This window comes from Leopardus geoffroyi, chromosome B3 (assembly GCF_018350155.1).
Source record: "Leopardus geoffroyi isolate Oge1 chromosome B3, O.geoffroyi_Oge1_pat1.0, whole genome shotgun sequence".
NCBI classification, from domain to species: Eukaryota; Metazoa; Chordata; class Mammalia; order Carnivora; family Felidae; genus Leopardus; species Leopardus geoffroyi.
The window spans coordinates 100,482,625-100,496,996 of NC_059337.1; the positions used below are offsets into that span (position 1 = coordinate 100,482,625).

Consider the following 14,372-nt stretch of genomic DNA (forward strand, 5'->3'; position numbering starts at 1 on the left):
CATAAAACTTACATCTCAGCCGTGTTTAACAGTTGTGCAACCATCACCACCAACGGTTTCCAAACTTTTCTATGACCCCCAACAGAAATTCTATAACCATTACACAATAACACTCCGTTCTCCCCTGCTTCTAACCTCTGGTTACTCTATCAACTTGCCTAAATATTTTATGCAAATGGAATCATGATAGTTGTCCTTTTGTGTCTGGCTTATTGCATTTAGCATAGTATTTGCAAGGTTTATCCATGTTGCAACGCATATCAAACTTTTTTTCTTTAATGGCCAAATGATATTCCACTGTATATATTTATCATATTCTGTTTGTCCATTCATTAGTTGATGGATACATGGGTCGCTTCTACCTTTTGGCTGCTGTGGATAATGTTGCCATGAATATGGGCATATGAGTATCTGTCCCCCTGTCTTTAATCTTTTTCGATATATACTTAGGAGGTGAATTATTAGGTCATGTGGTAATTTTGCCTTTCGTTTTTTGAGGAACTGCCAAACTTTAGAAACTGAGTTCTAAAAACCATTCGAAAAGATTTTTCTTTCCTTAGGCACAATTTGAAACGAAATGCACACGATAAAAAGCGTTATACCATCAGCTTCACAGAAGCTGTCTGAGGAGTCATCATGCTTGGTCCACTGAAGCACAGCCTTCTGTGTTTCCTCGCTTCAAATGAAGAAAACAAGTAGTGTTATCATTTTTTTAAAATTAATATCTCACAAGAAAAAAATATAAAATACTAAAGAAAAAAAAAAAAATCAAACCTCAGCGATTCATCCACAGCGCCAAGCCGTTCAGCTTGCTCACATTCTTCAATGAGATTATTGGCTACCTCAGAATACTAAAAGGAAAAGGGGAATAGATGGATTACAATTTACTGCGTTGTTAAAACTTTCTCAAGGGGCGCCTGGGTGGCGCAGTCGGTTAAGCGTCCGACTTCAGCCAGGTCACGATCTCGCGGTCCGTGAGTTCGAGCCCCGCGTCGGGCTCTGGGCTGATGGCTCGGAGCCTGGAGCCTGCTTCCGATTCTGTGTCTCCCTCTCTCTCTGCCCCTCCCCCGTTCATGCTCTGTCTCTCTCTGTCCCAAAAATAAATAAACGTTGAAAAAAAAAAAAAAAAAACCCTGAAAAAAAATAAGCCCTCATTTCCCCTGAAGCTAAAAAAAAATAAGTAAAAGGCTCTGCCTCTTGCTTTTGTTGATGAAAACATTTACTATAATGGTCACAAAATAAAGAATATAGTTCTGATAACTCATTACAAGCTGTTCACGAAGAAAATCTCTGAGGTAGAAGGAACAATGGGCAAGGCAACCTCTCACTGTTCTAATGGCTTAATTGCAAGCACCAGTTTTCTCGTCCATAAATAAGTGGTTAGACCAGATGATGTGGGTGTAGGTCTGTCTCAACTCTAAACATGATTCTACATATGCCCTGGAGCCTACGTCTTATAAAAAGTATTCTTGTATCTTCAGGTGTTTAAAATACATTCTGTAACAACCGCATTTCTTCTCAATATTTAAGTCACACACACACACTCACACACACACACTATTCTGCTGGGAGTGTATGTGGCACAGGGAAAAGTGAATGTGGATCATAAGATTTCACAACACACTAGTCATCACCACGACAGAGATGAAAGGCATACTGGAAGAAGTCACAAATTCAATCAGCAAATATTTATTGGGTGCCTACTACACCCTTATTGCTTGGGATGACCATGCAAACGACTGCCCAGTCTATGATACTTCCAAGGATAAAAGGGAACCCTAAAATAACTGAAATGATACGTTTTGGAAATATTTATTTACTGAATAACGACTTTGTTTCTTTACATTCGTTGATTTGTAAGACAGCTCAATTTGAACACTTTTCAAAAATAAAATTCTTTTTATGCAATTAAGTATTAAGAGGTGAAGGGATATGTGTTCAATGTACTCTCGGATGGTTCAGAAAATAAGAATATGCATATAGAAAAACAAGATAACACCAATGAGGCAAAATATTAAAAATTAGTGAATCTGTAAAGTACACAAAATGTCTTTTATTAATACTGCAAATTTTCTATAAGCTGTTAATTAGCTTAAGATAAAAAGTTAAAAATACATAAAAAATGAACAGAGGCACCCATTTCAAGTAGGAATATGAATTTATCCAATTAAAAACAAAACAAGAGTTTCTTTTTTTTAATTTTTTTTTTTTTTGTTTATTTTGAGAGCGAGCACACACAAGCGGGCGAGTGGCAGAGAGAGAGGAGGACAGAGGATTTGAAACAGCAGGGAGGGGGAGAGAGAGAGAATCCCAGGCGAGCTCTGTGCTGTCACTGTGGAACCCAACCTGGGGCTCAATTTCACAGACCCCAAGATCACAACCTGAGCTGAAACCAAGAGTCAGACACTTAACAAACTAAGCCACCCAGGCACCCCAAAAACAAGAATTCCATCAATAAGAGACTCTTCCCTGGGGCACCTGGGTGGCTCAGTTGAGCATCGAACTTTAGGCTCAGGTCATGATCTCATGGTTCAAGCCCTGTGTCAGGCTCTGTGCTGACAGCTCAGAGACTGGAGCCTGCTTCAGATTCTGTGTCTCCCTCTCTCTCTGCCCCTCTCTTGTCAATGCTCTGTCTCTCTCTCCAAAAACGAATTAACATTAAAAAAAAATTTTTTTAATGAAGTTCCAAAAGTTCTGAGTCCATCAAAAAATTAGTCTTTTGAATTAAATGATTTTCTGTTTGAAACAGCTGATTATAGCATCATTTAACTATGTGCAAAGTTCTGCCATTGGAGCCAACACATTAACAGCTATGACTTTATTCTTTTTATGTGAACAAGAAAACATGGAATAAAAAATGAGCAAAATTGGGGTGCCTGGCTGGCTCAGTTGGTAGAACATGTGACTCTTGATCTTGGGGTTGTGGGTTCAAGCCCCATATTGGGTGTAGAAATTACTTAAAAATAAAATCTTTAAAGAAAAAAATGAGTGAAATTACTTTAGAATCTATGGTGAAAAAGTGCAGAAGGGTGATTGCCCCTAAGGGAAAAAATAGAAATTGACTAGCACAGAGTACCAAGGAACTTTCTAGGTAATGGTAATGTTCTATATTATAATAGAAGCCTAAATTACACAGGTATATGCATTTAGCAAATGTACACTTAAAATTTGTGCATCTCACCATGTTAATTTTATAAAAGTTAAAGCAAACATTAGACTCTAATGATATACTTCTAGTTGGGTGGCGTGTATATACATGTGTGTTATATACATATATATAGAGAGAGAGAGAGAGAGATTGAGAGAGAGAGAGAGAGAGAGAGAGAGAGAGAGAGACGATGACATATTTAGGGTAATGTGTGCTGATGCTTGCAATTTACTTTGAAATGCACCTAAAAAATAAGATTTTTTTATGGATAACTAGAAGGATAGACAGATACATATGTGAGAAACGTAAGTTTACAATAATGTTAATGATACAAATCCAGGTGATGGGTATGAGTGTTCACACGAAAATTCCTTCAGCTTTGCTGGATATATAAAAATTTTCATAGTAACATACATATTAAAAATTTTAATTCAGAACAATAATTTAGTCTACATGAAAAACCACATATACCAGAATGATATGTAAATGCACCACTAGAGCTACACATGTTATTATTTTTAGACATCATGAGTAATTTACAACTAGATAATTTATGAAGTAGATGCTTTGGCTTTGTCAGTAGATTTGTGTGTTCTGGTGTTTATGTGGTCACAGATATTTCTATGCCCCTTGCGGATGGTAAAAGATGACCTTTTGTGCAAGTTATATATCATCATCAACTGTGGTGAGAAATCAAAATTTAATACTTCTTCCTTAAGCATGTACTTCTTTATTTTTTTTTCTAGTTATTTCAGCCAAAAGGATTCATTGTAAAATTTTTGATTACTAAATAGTAAAATAATTATAAATTGTCAATATGCACTTCACAAAAAAAAATATAAAACCACTATAGGAAGTGGAAGACTACTCTCTCTATGCAGGATTGCTCACCCACTATTTCCCATATATATTTTAAATAAACCTGACCTATAATTTGCCAGGTTTCCCACTGACAAGTCAAATGGCAGCCTGGCAGCTTAGGATATATCAGGACACAGCACAATTGGCTGATAACTCCGAGAGACCAGCAGGGCAGAATGTCGATGCTGTTCCCTCCACTTCCCAAGACTGTAAGGAGTTAGTTGCCCCCAGAATTGTGTCTGCCTGGAATTGTTTTATCAGCAGGTATTTTATCACCCTGTATACTGTCCTTGAAAAATCATTTATTTACATTTAGGGAAGGTCAGGAAAAGAGGCACAAATTATTATTGGTCAACTTGATATTAAAGTAAGAACTCTTTAGTGTACATACATCTCAGAGGAGACAACAAAGGAAACTAGAAATACAAAGTATTTGGTCAATTAAATCGATCTCAACTTATTTTAATTTTTTTTTAATGTTTATTTCTGAAAGACAGAGATAGACAGCATGAGCGGGGGAGGGGCAGAGAGGGAGACACAGAACATGAAGCAGGCTCCAGGCTCCGAGCTGTCAGCACAGAGCTTGACACAGGGCTCGAATCCACGAGCCAAGAGATCATGACCTGAGCCGAAGTTGGACGCTTAACCAACTGAGCCACCCAGGCACTCCCACCTTAACTTGTTTTAATGCAACTATTAATATTTTGTTTAAAAAGTTTAAAACTCAGGACAAATGATAAATCATTCAGGATGCTGGGGCACCTGGGTAGCTCAGTCAGTTAAGCGTCTGACTTCGGCTCAGGTCATGAACTCACAGTTTGAGTTCAAGCTTCGCATGGGGCTCTCTGCTGTCAGCACAGAGCCTAGAGCCTGCTTCAGATCCTCTGTCTTCTTCTCTCTCTCTCTCTCTCTCTCTGCCCCACCCCCACTCACGTTGTCTTTCTCTCTCTCCCTCCCTCTCTCAAAAATAAACATTTGAAAACCATCATACAGGATGCCAGAACAACAGGCATAAACCAGTCCTGCCTCAGGCAAACCTTGGCATATGGTCCCTTGATGTACTCTTGTTACTCTCTAAGTGCTTTGGATTTTACTCCAAGAGAGATAGAACACATGAGAGAATTTTAAACAGAGGAGAGATACTATCTGAATTCTTAAAAAAAAAAAAAAAAATCACTCTGGCTGCTGTCTTTAGAAGAGGCTATACAGATGCAAGGAGGGTAGAGTAGGCAGACCATTTAAGAGGTTACTACAATAATCCAGGCAAAAATGATGACATCTTTAAATACAGCAGTAGCAATAAATATTGTTAAGATTCTGGATATATTTTAAAGCTTTGTAATCACAAATTCAATTTTTCCTACCAAAATAGGCCTTGAGACAATAATTACCCAGTAACATTTAGCACCCCTAGGAACCAGATTATAATCTCTAAACACCATTTCCCACTAAAAGAACCAGGACTATTTAGAAAAAACGTTAATAGAAAAAAGGTTAACTCCAAGCTCAGAGTGAGAAAAATGCAAAATAAGCCTAGAAGATCTTTTCATAATAGAAAGCAAAAATTCTAGGGGCGGCTGGGGTGGCTCAATTGGTTAAGCAACCGATTCTTGATTTTGGCTCAGGTCATATCTCACTGTTCGTGAAATCTGGGGTCTGGTTTGGGCTCTAAGTGTGGAGTCTGCTTGGGATTCTCTCTCTCTCTCTCTCTCTCTCTCTCTCTCTCTCTCTCTGTCTCTCTCTCTCTCTCTGCCCCACACCTGCCCTCTTTCCCTCTGTCTCTCTCTCTCTCTGCCCCACACCTGCCCTCTTTCCCTCTTTCTCTCTCTCTCTCTCTAAATAAATAAACATTTAAAAAAGGGGGGAAAAAAGTCTACTAAGACTACTGAGATCATCTCAAAGGCCATGGTCACTTACTTGAAGGAGCACCTAGTGACCAAAGATGGAAAAACTCAAGCATCAAAAGGAATAATAAAAAATGACTACAAAAGAGTCCAGTACATTAAATATGTCAAAACTCCAAAGTTCATAATAACACTTAAAAATAAAAATCTTATTGGTCATCTCTGGAGATGCTAGAGCACCAAACTCATAATTATTCTGAAAACTGGTAAGCAAAGGAAAAGAATAAAGCATTTATACTGTGTGCCCTGCATAAACTGTATTTCAGGGCATCCAAATAGTTGACAAGAAATGGTTTTATAGAATAAAAACAGATAAGAAGTATGGAAAGAATGATAAAAATATGTTTTTTTTTTTCCACAGTCATATGTGGAATTTGAGAAACTTAACAGAAGACCAAAGGGGAAGGGAAGGAAAAATAAGTTACAAATAGATAGGGAGGGAGGCAAACCATAAGAGACTCTTAAATACAGAAAACAAACTGAGAGTTATTGGGGGTGGGGGTTTGGGGGGGGCAGGGAAAATGAGTGATGGGCATCGAGGAGGGCACTTGCTGGGATGAACAGTGGGTGTGGTATGTAAGTAATGAATCACAAGAATCTACTCCCGAAGCCAAGACTACACTCTATACACTATATATTAGCTGTCTTGACAATAAATTATTAAAAAAAAAAAAAAAAAAAGGATGATATAATTAGAATATCAACATTTTCAAACCCCTAATGAAAGAATGCAACAAGTAATAATCATCAAAGCGGCTAATGAAACTTTCAGGTAAAAAGCTAGTGGGTAACTTTCTAACGGATACATAATGAACCCAATGATAGATCTTAACATCATAAAAAAAGAAAACCAGACATTATGTGTCTTCCGATATGATGTATTAGTAAGCACACAGCAACTCTAACCAATATATATCAGAAAATGAATCTGAAAAGCCTTAATACCAAAAAAGAGGGAGAGGAATGGACATGGATTGAAAGACATTTAAGAGACAGAAACATACAAGTAGTACCAGAAAATAAGGAAGTGCTAAAAAAAGAGAAAAACCACAATGATGGGAGTATGTTAAAGGGACACAGGAACAACTGAAACAGCTCCCAATGGCCAGAACAGAATGATTTGAACAGTAAAATAAAGTCATACCTGATTATAATCCAAAGTATAAAATAAACATCTCATGATATAAATACACGATTGAAAAAATAAGTAAATGGAGGGAGATATAAATCTCCCATACTGAAAATTCCAATTTATATCCTTAAAAAGACAGAGCCCTCCTGAAGTATGGGCTGTGCACAGTGAGCTCCCTCCAAAGAATGCAGTGTGGAAAGGGTGGAAAATAGTAAATCTACAGTGGAGAAAACCTGACAAAAATTATGTCAGTCAGGTGATCAAGGTTAACATTAACAGTAATAAGTCATGTTGATACTATGTACCCTTGATGTGATGTGATGAAAATGGCACTTTAACTCTGTAGTCTTCCTCCCCAAAACACATAACCCCAGTGTAATCATGACAAAAACATCAGACAAATCCCAGCTTATGGACATTCTACAAAATACCTGACAAGTATTTCTCTAAACACCTTATCAAAAACAAGGGAAGTTTGAGAACCTGTCACAGCTACGAGAAGCCTAAGGAAACATGACTATTAAATATAATGTGGTATCCTAGATGGGATCCTGAACAGAAAAAGGACATTAGGTAGAAATCTGAACAAAGTATGGACTTGAGTGATATCAATATTGATTCATTAATTATAACAAATGGATCATAATAATGTAAGATGTTAATTATAGATGAAACTGGAATGGGGTATATGTGAACTATATCATCATCACAATTTTTCTGTAAATCTAAAAGTGTTATAAAATCAATACTTTTATTTATAAAGGTAAAAATGCTTTTAAAATCAATACTATTTAAAAAAGAGATTGGGAGGTGCCTGGGTAGCTCAGTCAGTTAAGTGTCTGACTCTTGATTTCGGCTCAGGTCATGATCCCAGGGTCGTAGGATCAAGCCTCACATGGGCTCCACACTGAGCACGGAGCCTGCTTGGGATTCTCTCTCTCCCTCTCTCTCTGCTCCTCCCCAGCTCGCACTCACTCTCTCTCTCTCTCAAAATAAATAAATAAATATTTTTTTTTAATTTATAAAAAAACAAAAGAGAGAGAAAGAGACCTAAGAGACACAGGAACCAAATGCAATGTGTGAAATATGTTTGAATCCTGTTTCAAACAAACAAATTATTATGAAACAAGTTGAGAAATCTGAACCCTGACAGTGGTTATATTTTTGTAAGTGTTTTTTTATCTTAAAAATGTCTATGAAACTTTTGTAAACAGAGCGATTTTTCCGTGAATGGCTTTAAAAATAATTGGGAAAATGGAGTGCAAGGTATAGATGAAACAAGATTGGCCATACACTAATTGCTGAAGCTCTTTATTTATCTCTCATGTTTTCTATAATAAAAGGCTGAACAAAAGAAAAAATAAGGAATTAGAGCCATTGAGTATAAATGACTCCTAATGGGTTTTACTGTGAAGGACAACAGAGAAGTAGGGTCATTCATAAAAATGAATTTTATGAGTTTTTTGTTAAGATACTAGACACATTAGTAAGTGTATGTACATACCTTGTAGCTTGCCGATTTAATTCCATCAGGAACTTCATCCTGAAAAAGAAAAAAAAAATGCTTTTGTATGACATTTGGTCTATCTTCTGAAAAAAAATTTAAGTTTCTATGATTTATGAGATTATTTTTATTTATTTAAGTTTACCTTATTTATTTATTTATTTAAAGTAATCTCTACACCTAATGTGGGGCTTGAACTCATGACCCCAGGATCAAGAGTTGCATGCTCTTCCAACTGAGCCAACCAGGTGCTGCTTTAAGATTATTTTTATTTTTATTTATTTATTTTTAATATATGAAATTTATTGTCAAATTGGTTTCCATACAACACCCAGTGCTCATCCCAAAAGATGCCCTCTTCAATGCCCATCACCTTCCCTCCCTCCCACCCCCCCATCAACCCTCAGTTGGTTCTCAGTTTTTAAGAGTCTCTTATGCTTTGGCTCTCTCCCACTCTAACCTCTTTTTTTTTTTTTTTTTTTTCCTTCCCCTCCCCCATGGATTTCTGTTAAGTTTCTCAGAATCCACATAAGAATGAAAACATATGGTATCTGTCTTTCTCTGTATGGCTTATTTCACTTAGCATCACACTCTCCAGTTCCATCTACATTGCTACAAAGGGCCATATTTCATTCTTTCTCATTGCCACGTAGTACTCCATTGTGTATATAAACCACAATTTCTTTATCCATTCATCAGTTGATGGACATTTAGGCTTTTTCTATGCATAGGGGCACTTGTACCCCAATGTTTGAGATTATTTTTAAACAGAATTGTTTAGGAGGCATCTGAGCGGCACAGTTGGTTAAGCGTCTGACCCTTGATTTCAGCTCAGGTGACCTGAGCTCAGGTGACCTGAGTTGAAATCAAGGGTCAGATGCTTAACCGGTTGAGCCCTGTGTTGGGCTCTGCTGTGAATGCAGACCCTGCTTGAGATTTTCTCCCTTTGCCCCCTCCACTTGTGCACTCTCTTGCGCTCTCTCTCAAAAAATAAAGATGAAAAATAAAATAAAATAAAAAAATAAAGTGTTTTTAAAAATTGCTTAAAAAAAGATTCAAATTTTCAGTAACTGTAAAACCAGTTGCTTTTTCTGACCAATGTTAATATAGCCCATTTAATGTATAAGTGCAATTAAATGCCTTTATTAAGCGTCTACCATATTTTGAGTGTGCTTAATAAGCCATATAAATAAGTTACTGGTAAACTTGAATTTCCCCAACTAATGTTACCTATTACTAAATATAAATACTAGAACTTTGGGAAATAAAACAAAACATTTAAACTGACAATATCACTTTAATGATATTATCGTAACAGAAATGGTTTCACAAGTTAATCCATCCATTTTCAAAAAGTTTTGTCTGAGAATATACTAAAAACATGAATCTTAATTATCTAATGATAAAAGACCCATAAATAATATTTTACATTTGCTTTAATTCCATATGCCAGATAGGTTATATAGCAATATTTTATTTGCACATATAAAAATAAACCACTCAAAAATATAGCATCACTTCACACCCATTAGGATGGCTATTATCCAGAAAATAGAAAATGGCAAGTATTAGCGAGGATATGGAGAAATTGGAAGCCTTGTACATTGCTGGTGGAATGTAAAATGGTACAGCTACTGTGGCAGAAGGCATGGTGTTCCTCAAAAAATTAAACACAGATTTACTAAATGATCCAGCAATTCTAATCTTGGGTGCATCCCCAAAAGAACTGAAATTAAGAATGCAAACATAGTCAGTCAAAGACAAATATCATATGACTTCACTCATATGAGGACTTTAAGACACAGGACACTTGAACACAAGAGAAGGGAAGCAAAAATAATATAAAGACAGGGAGGGGGGCAAACCATAAGAGACTCTTAAACATGGAGAACAAACAGAGGGTTACTGGAGGGATTGTGGGAGGGGGGATGGGCTAAATGGGTAAGAGGCATTAAGGAATCTACTCCCGAAATCATTGTTGCACTATATGCCACCTAATTTGGATTTAAATTAAAAAATTAAAATAAAATAAAATAAATAAAATGAGCTGCAGAGTATTTCAAATAAATAAATACTGTTATCCAAGAAAAAAGAAAAAAAAAAGGAATGCAAACAGATACTTGTGCACCCATATCCCAAACAGCATTATGCACAATAGCCAAAAGACAGGAATAACCCAAAAGTGAATCAAGAGAATGGATAAGTGAAATGCAGATGCATAACAATGCAATATTATTCGGCCTTAAAAAGGAATAAAATTCAAATACCATGTATACATGGTACTATGGATAAAACTTGAAAACATTAGGTTAAGTGAAACAAGCCAGACACAAAAGGACACACTGTGTAATAATTCTCCTTTTCTGAGGTACCTAGAATAGTCAAATTCAGAAAGAAAGAAAGTAGAATAGTGTTTGCCAGGGGCTAGAGGGACGGGGGAATAGGGAGTCATTGTTCAATGAACACACAGTTTCAGTTTGTGAGGATGAAAAGGATCTGCACGTGGATGGTGGTGACGCTTGCACAACAGTGGGAATGTACTTAATGCCACTGAACTGTGCACTTAAAATGGTTAAAATGGTAAATTTTATGTTATGTATATTTTATCACAATAAAAAAATAGAAATATATGCTTTAAAAATGAAAAAAAAAAAAAAAAAAAGGCTTCATGGAAAGTGTAAAATTCTCTGCTCCCAGAGTAGAATACTTCATATTTTAATGCTCTGAGAATTCCTTTTTATTCTTTAAGTTCATTTATTTTGAGAGAGAGAGAGCCCACATGAACAGGGAAGAGGGAGAAAGACTCCCCAAACAGGCTCCATGCCCATCAGTGTGGGGCACAATGTGGGGCTTGATCCCACAAACCATGAGATCACGACTTGGGCCGAAATCAAGAGTCAGAGGCTTAACCAACTGAGCCACCCAAGCACCCCTAATACACTGAGAATTCTTAAGCAACACCAGGTGTTTTGTTCATCCACTCCCCACCCAAGGAAAACAATACACCATGAAGAAGGGAGGGAGTTTGTTTACCCGCCAATTAATTTCATTCTGTTATACTATAAACACACCTTTGGGTAAGATGTAAGAAGAAAAACAAACATCCTATTAATCTCACCAGTAAGTCAAAGGATTATTACGAAAGAATAATTCAAAATAGGTTTTATATTGGTAAGTTGAGGTTTTTTAATATATAAATATTAAACAACATTATATTTAACCTAAGGATTAAAAAGTAATTTTAGTTGTATTGCCCCCCCCTTTTTTTTTTTAATTTTTTTTTCAACGTTTATTTATTTATTTTTGAGACAGAGAGAGACAGAGCATGAACAGGGGAGGGGCAGAGAGAGAGGGAGACACAGAATCTGAAACGGGCTGCAGGCTCTGAGCAGTCAGCACAGAGCCCGACGCGGGGCTCGAACTCACCGGCCGTGAGATCATGACCTGAACCGAAGTCGGACGCTCAACCAACCAAGCCACCCAGGCGCCCCTGTATTGCCCCCTTTTTAAAACATTGCAGTTATTTGCAAAAAGGTGTAACAGTTGTCACATGTATACTTGGTTCTTACCGACTGACATGGCTTGACAGCACAGTCTCTCCGACCACACTGGTTGATATCATTCCAGAAAGGACACGGCCTCTTCAGGTTTACCTATAGGATAATAACAGAAAAAGTTACAAGAGTAAGAATCTTGAGATTATTATTCAACAGGTGTTGAATTATGATGTGATAACCTGGTCATGCTATCATCTGCAATTATTTCTTTTCTTCGCTTACAGGTTGCCAAGTTCCAGCGATCGTACCAATGTGTAACTCGTGTTAAGTAAACTGGTAGACTTGGTTAGAAACACACAGACTGGTACTAAACAGATCCTGAAGATGAGAACTAGGATCCAAAGTAGCTCGTATCATCACTGCTCAGCTGATACTTTTTTTAAGCCAGTAACAGGCAACTGTTGAACTCATTCGATAACTACGTATTCCAATGATCAGATATTCTAAACCCTTTAAGTAGATATCTCAAGATAAAATATCAACAGTGACTAGTTAAAATAATACAGGTCAGACAAAGTCACGCTTCTCAAAAAAATGTAGTTATTTTAATTAACTGGAGTCAAGCCAGTATTTTGGGAAAGTATGCATTGGCAATTTTGGTAACAATATAATAGTTTCTGTTCTGACTTCAAGTTAACCAACAAGTTTCTAACTCCAGAGTGCAAAACCCAGTTGTTGAAATTGAAAGTATCCAATGGATGGTTTCAGAACCACACTGTTCACTCTTGTGAACTGAATTTTAAATAATGGCCACAATTTTGAAGTTCAGGAATTCCGAAGAAAATACAATTATCCATTTAAACTTTAAGTATTCCTATACAAAAAATTTAAAAATAAAAATACCTTGTAATATCTAAAGTAGTCGCTTTCAAGAAGTTTTTGTAGTCTTGGGAAAAGCCTGTAGTTATTAAATCTATCAATGGTTTCAACATCACAGGTACAATCATCCAAGTAACCGCTAACCTGTTACAAAGAAAATAAAACAATACATCAAAATACCTTAGTTGCAACAGGGTTCTTTTTCCTGACAAGGTTAGGACTCAAGCAACTCTTATCTTCCCTCCTCATGATTTTCTGAGATGAGACATGACAGTAATCTAACAATGCTATTGCTCTTGCTATACACCTAGAAGAATGCGGTGCATACCTTTTGGAGGGTACACTGAGCTCATCACACACGCGTGCACACACACACATAGGCAGAGTTGGTCCCCTGCAGCCACTTTGTAACCCTGCCCCAGACCTGACCAGGGGTCAGCATCTAACCCAAACCAGGTCTTGGTCCCTGCTCCAGGAATCTGGACTTGAGAATAAGAAGAGATTTCTCTCCCTGCTGCTTGACCACTAAAGCAAATAAACTCAGACAATATTCCATCATGTGAACTGAGCAGCACATGAGCCAGTCAGCAAAAGAGAGGAAAGATTTTTAAAGATACACAGTGAAGCAGAGACAGGAAACAGAAAATATCTGATACATGGATTCCCTGGGGTTTTCCAGCTCCTACTTCCACCCAACTTCCTTGAAGCTCAGTTGCATTCCTATCCTTGGCCTTCCTGAGACTCCATATTCCCAGGATTCAACTGTCTCTGTATTGCCTATTAAGTTTCCTACAGGATGTATAGGTAGGGGACATGCTTGGTAAACGTATAAAAAGAAGTGATACTGAATTTATAAGATAAACAATAATTCATTATAAGGATTTACCAACTCTCAAATACTAGTCCATGACAGTTTATTTGTCCAGGTTTGAAATGGTGCTTAGAAATCACTTATCAGGGGCGCCTGGGTGGCGCAGTCGGTTAAGCGTCCGACTTCAGCCAGGTCACGATCTCGTGGTCCGTGAGTTCGAGCCCCGCGTCAGGCTCTGGGCTGATGGCTCGGAGCCTGGGGCCTGTTTCCGATTCTGTGTCTCCCTCTCTCTCTGCCCCTCCCCTGTTCATGCTCTGTCTCTCTCTGTCCCAAAAATAAATAAACGTTGAAAAAAAAAAAAAAGTTTCAAAAAAAAAAAAAAAAAGAAATCACTTATCATTAGCAGCACGGAGATAGCAAATTGACCACTAAGCCAATTCTGATCTTCAAATGCTTAAAACTAATATCTTAATGGTAATTACGATCAGACAATGTTATCAGAAGTGAAACTAAGGGCATTATGCTAAGTGAAATTAGTTAGTCAGAGAAAGACAAATATCATATCACTTTACTCATATGAGGACTTTAAGATACAAAACAGATGAACAGAAGGGAAGGGAAGCAAAAATAATATAA

General features: G+C 37.1%; 1 protein-coding gene across 2 annotated transcripts in view; it reads right to left on the reverse strand.

Moving 5' to 3' along the window:
- Nucleotides 1-14,372, reverse strand: part of ERO1A (endoplasmic reticulum oxidoreductase 1 alpha) — a 47,066-nt gene that overhangs the window by 23,292 nt on the left and 9,402 nt on the right. For both annotated transcript variants that reach the window (XM_045450974.1, XM_045450973.1), the window contains exons 2-6: nt 12,950-13,069; nt 12,119-12,202; nt 8,550-8,588; nt 775-851; nt 603-676 (exon numbers count right to left, since the gene is read on the reverse strand). In XM_045450974.1, the coding sequence (XP_045306930.1) occupies nt 603-676; nt 775-851; nt 8,550-8,588; nt 12,119-12,202; nt 12,950-13,069 (394 nt within the window). The remainder of the gene's footprint in view (nt 1-602; nt 677-774; nt 852-8,549; nt 8,589-12,118; nt 12,203-12,949; nt 13,070-14,372) is intronic.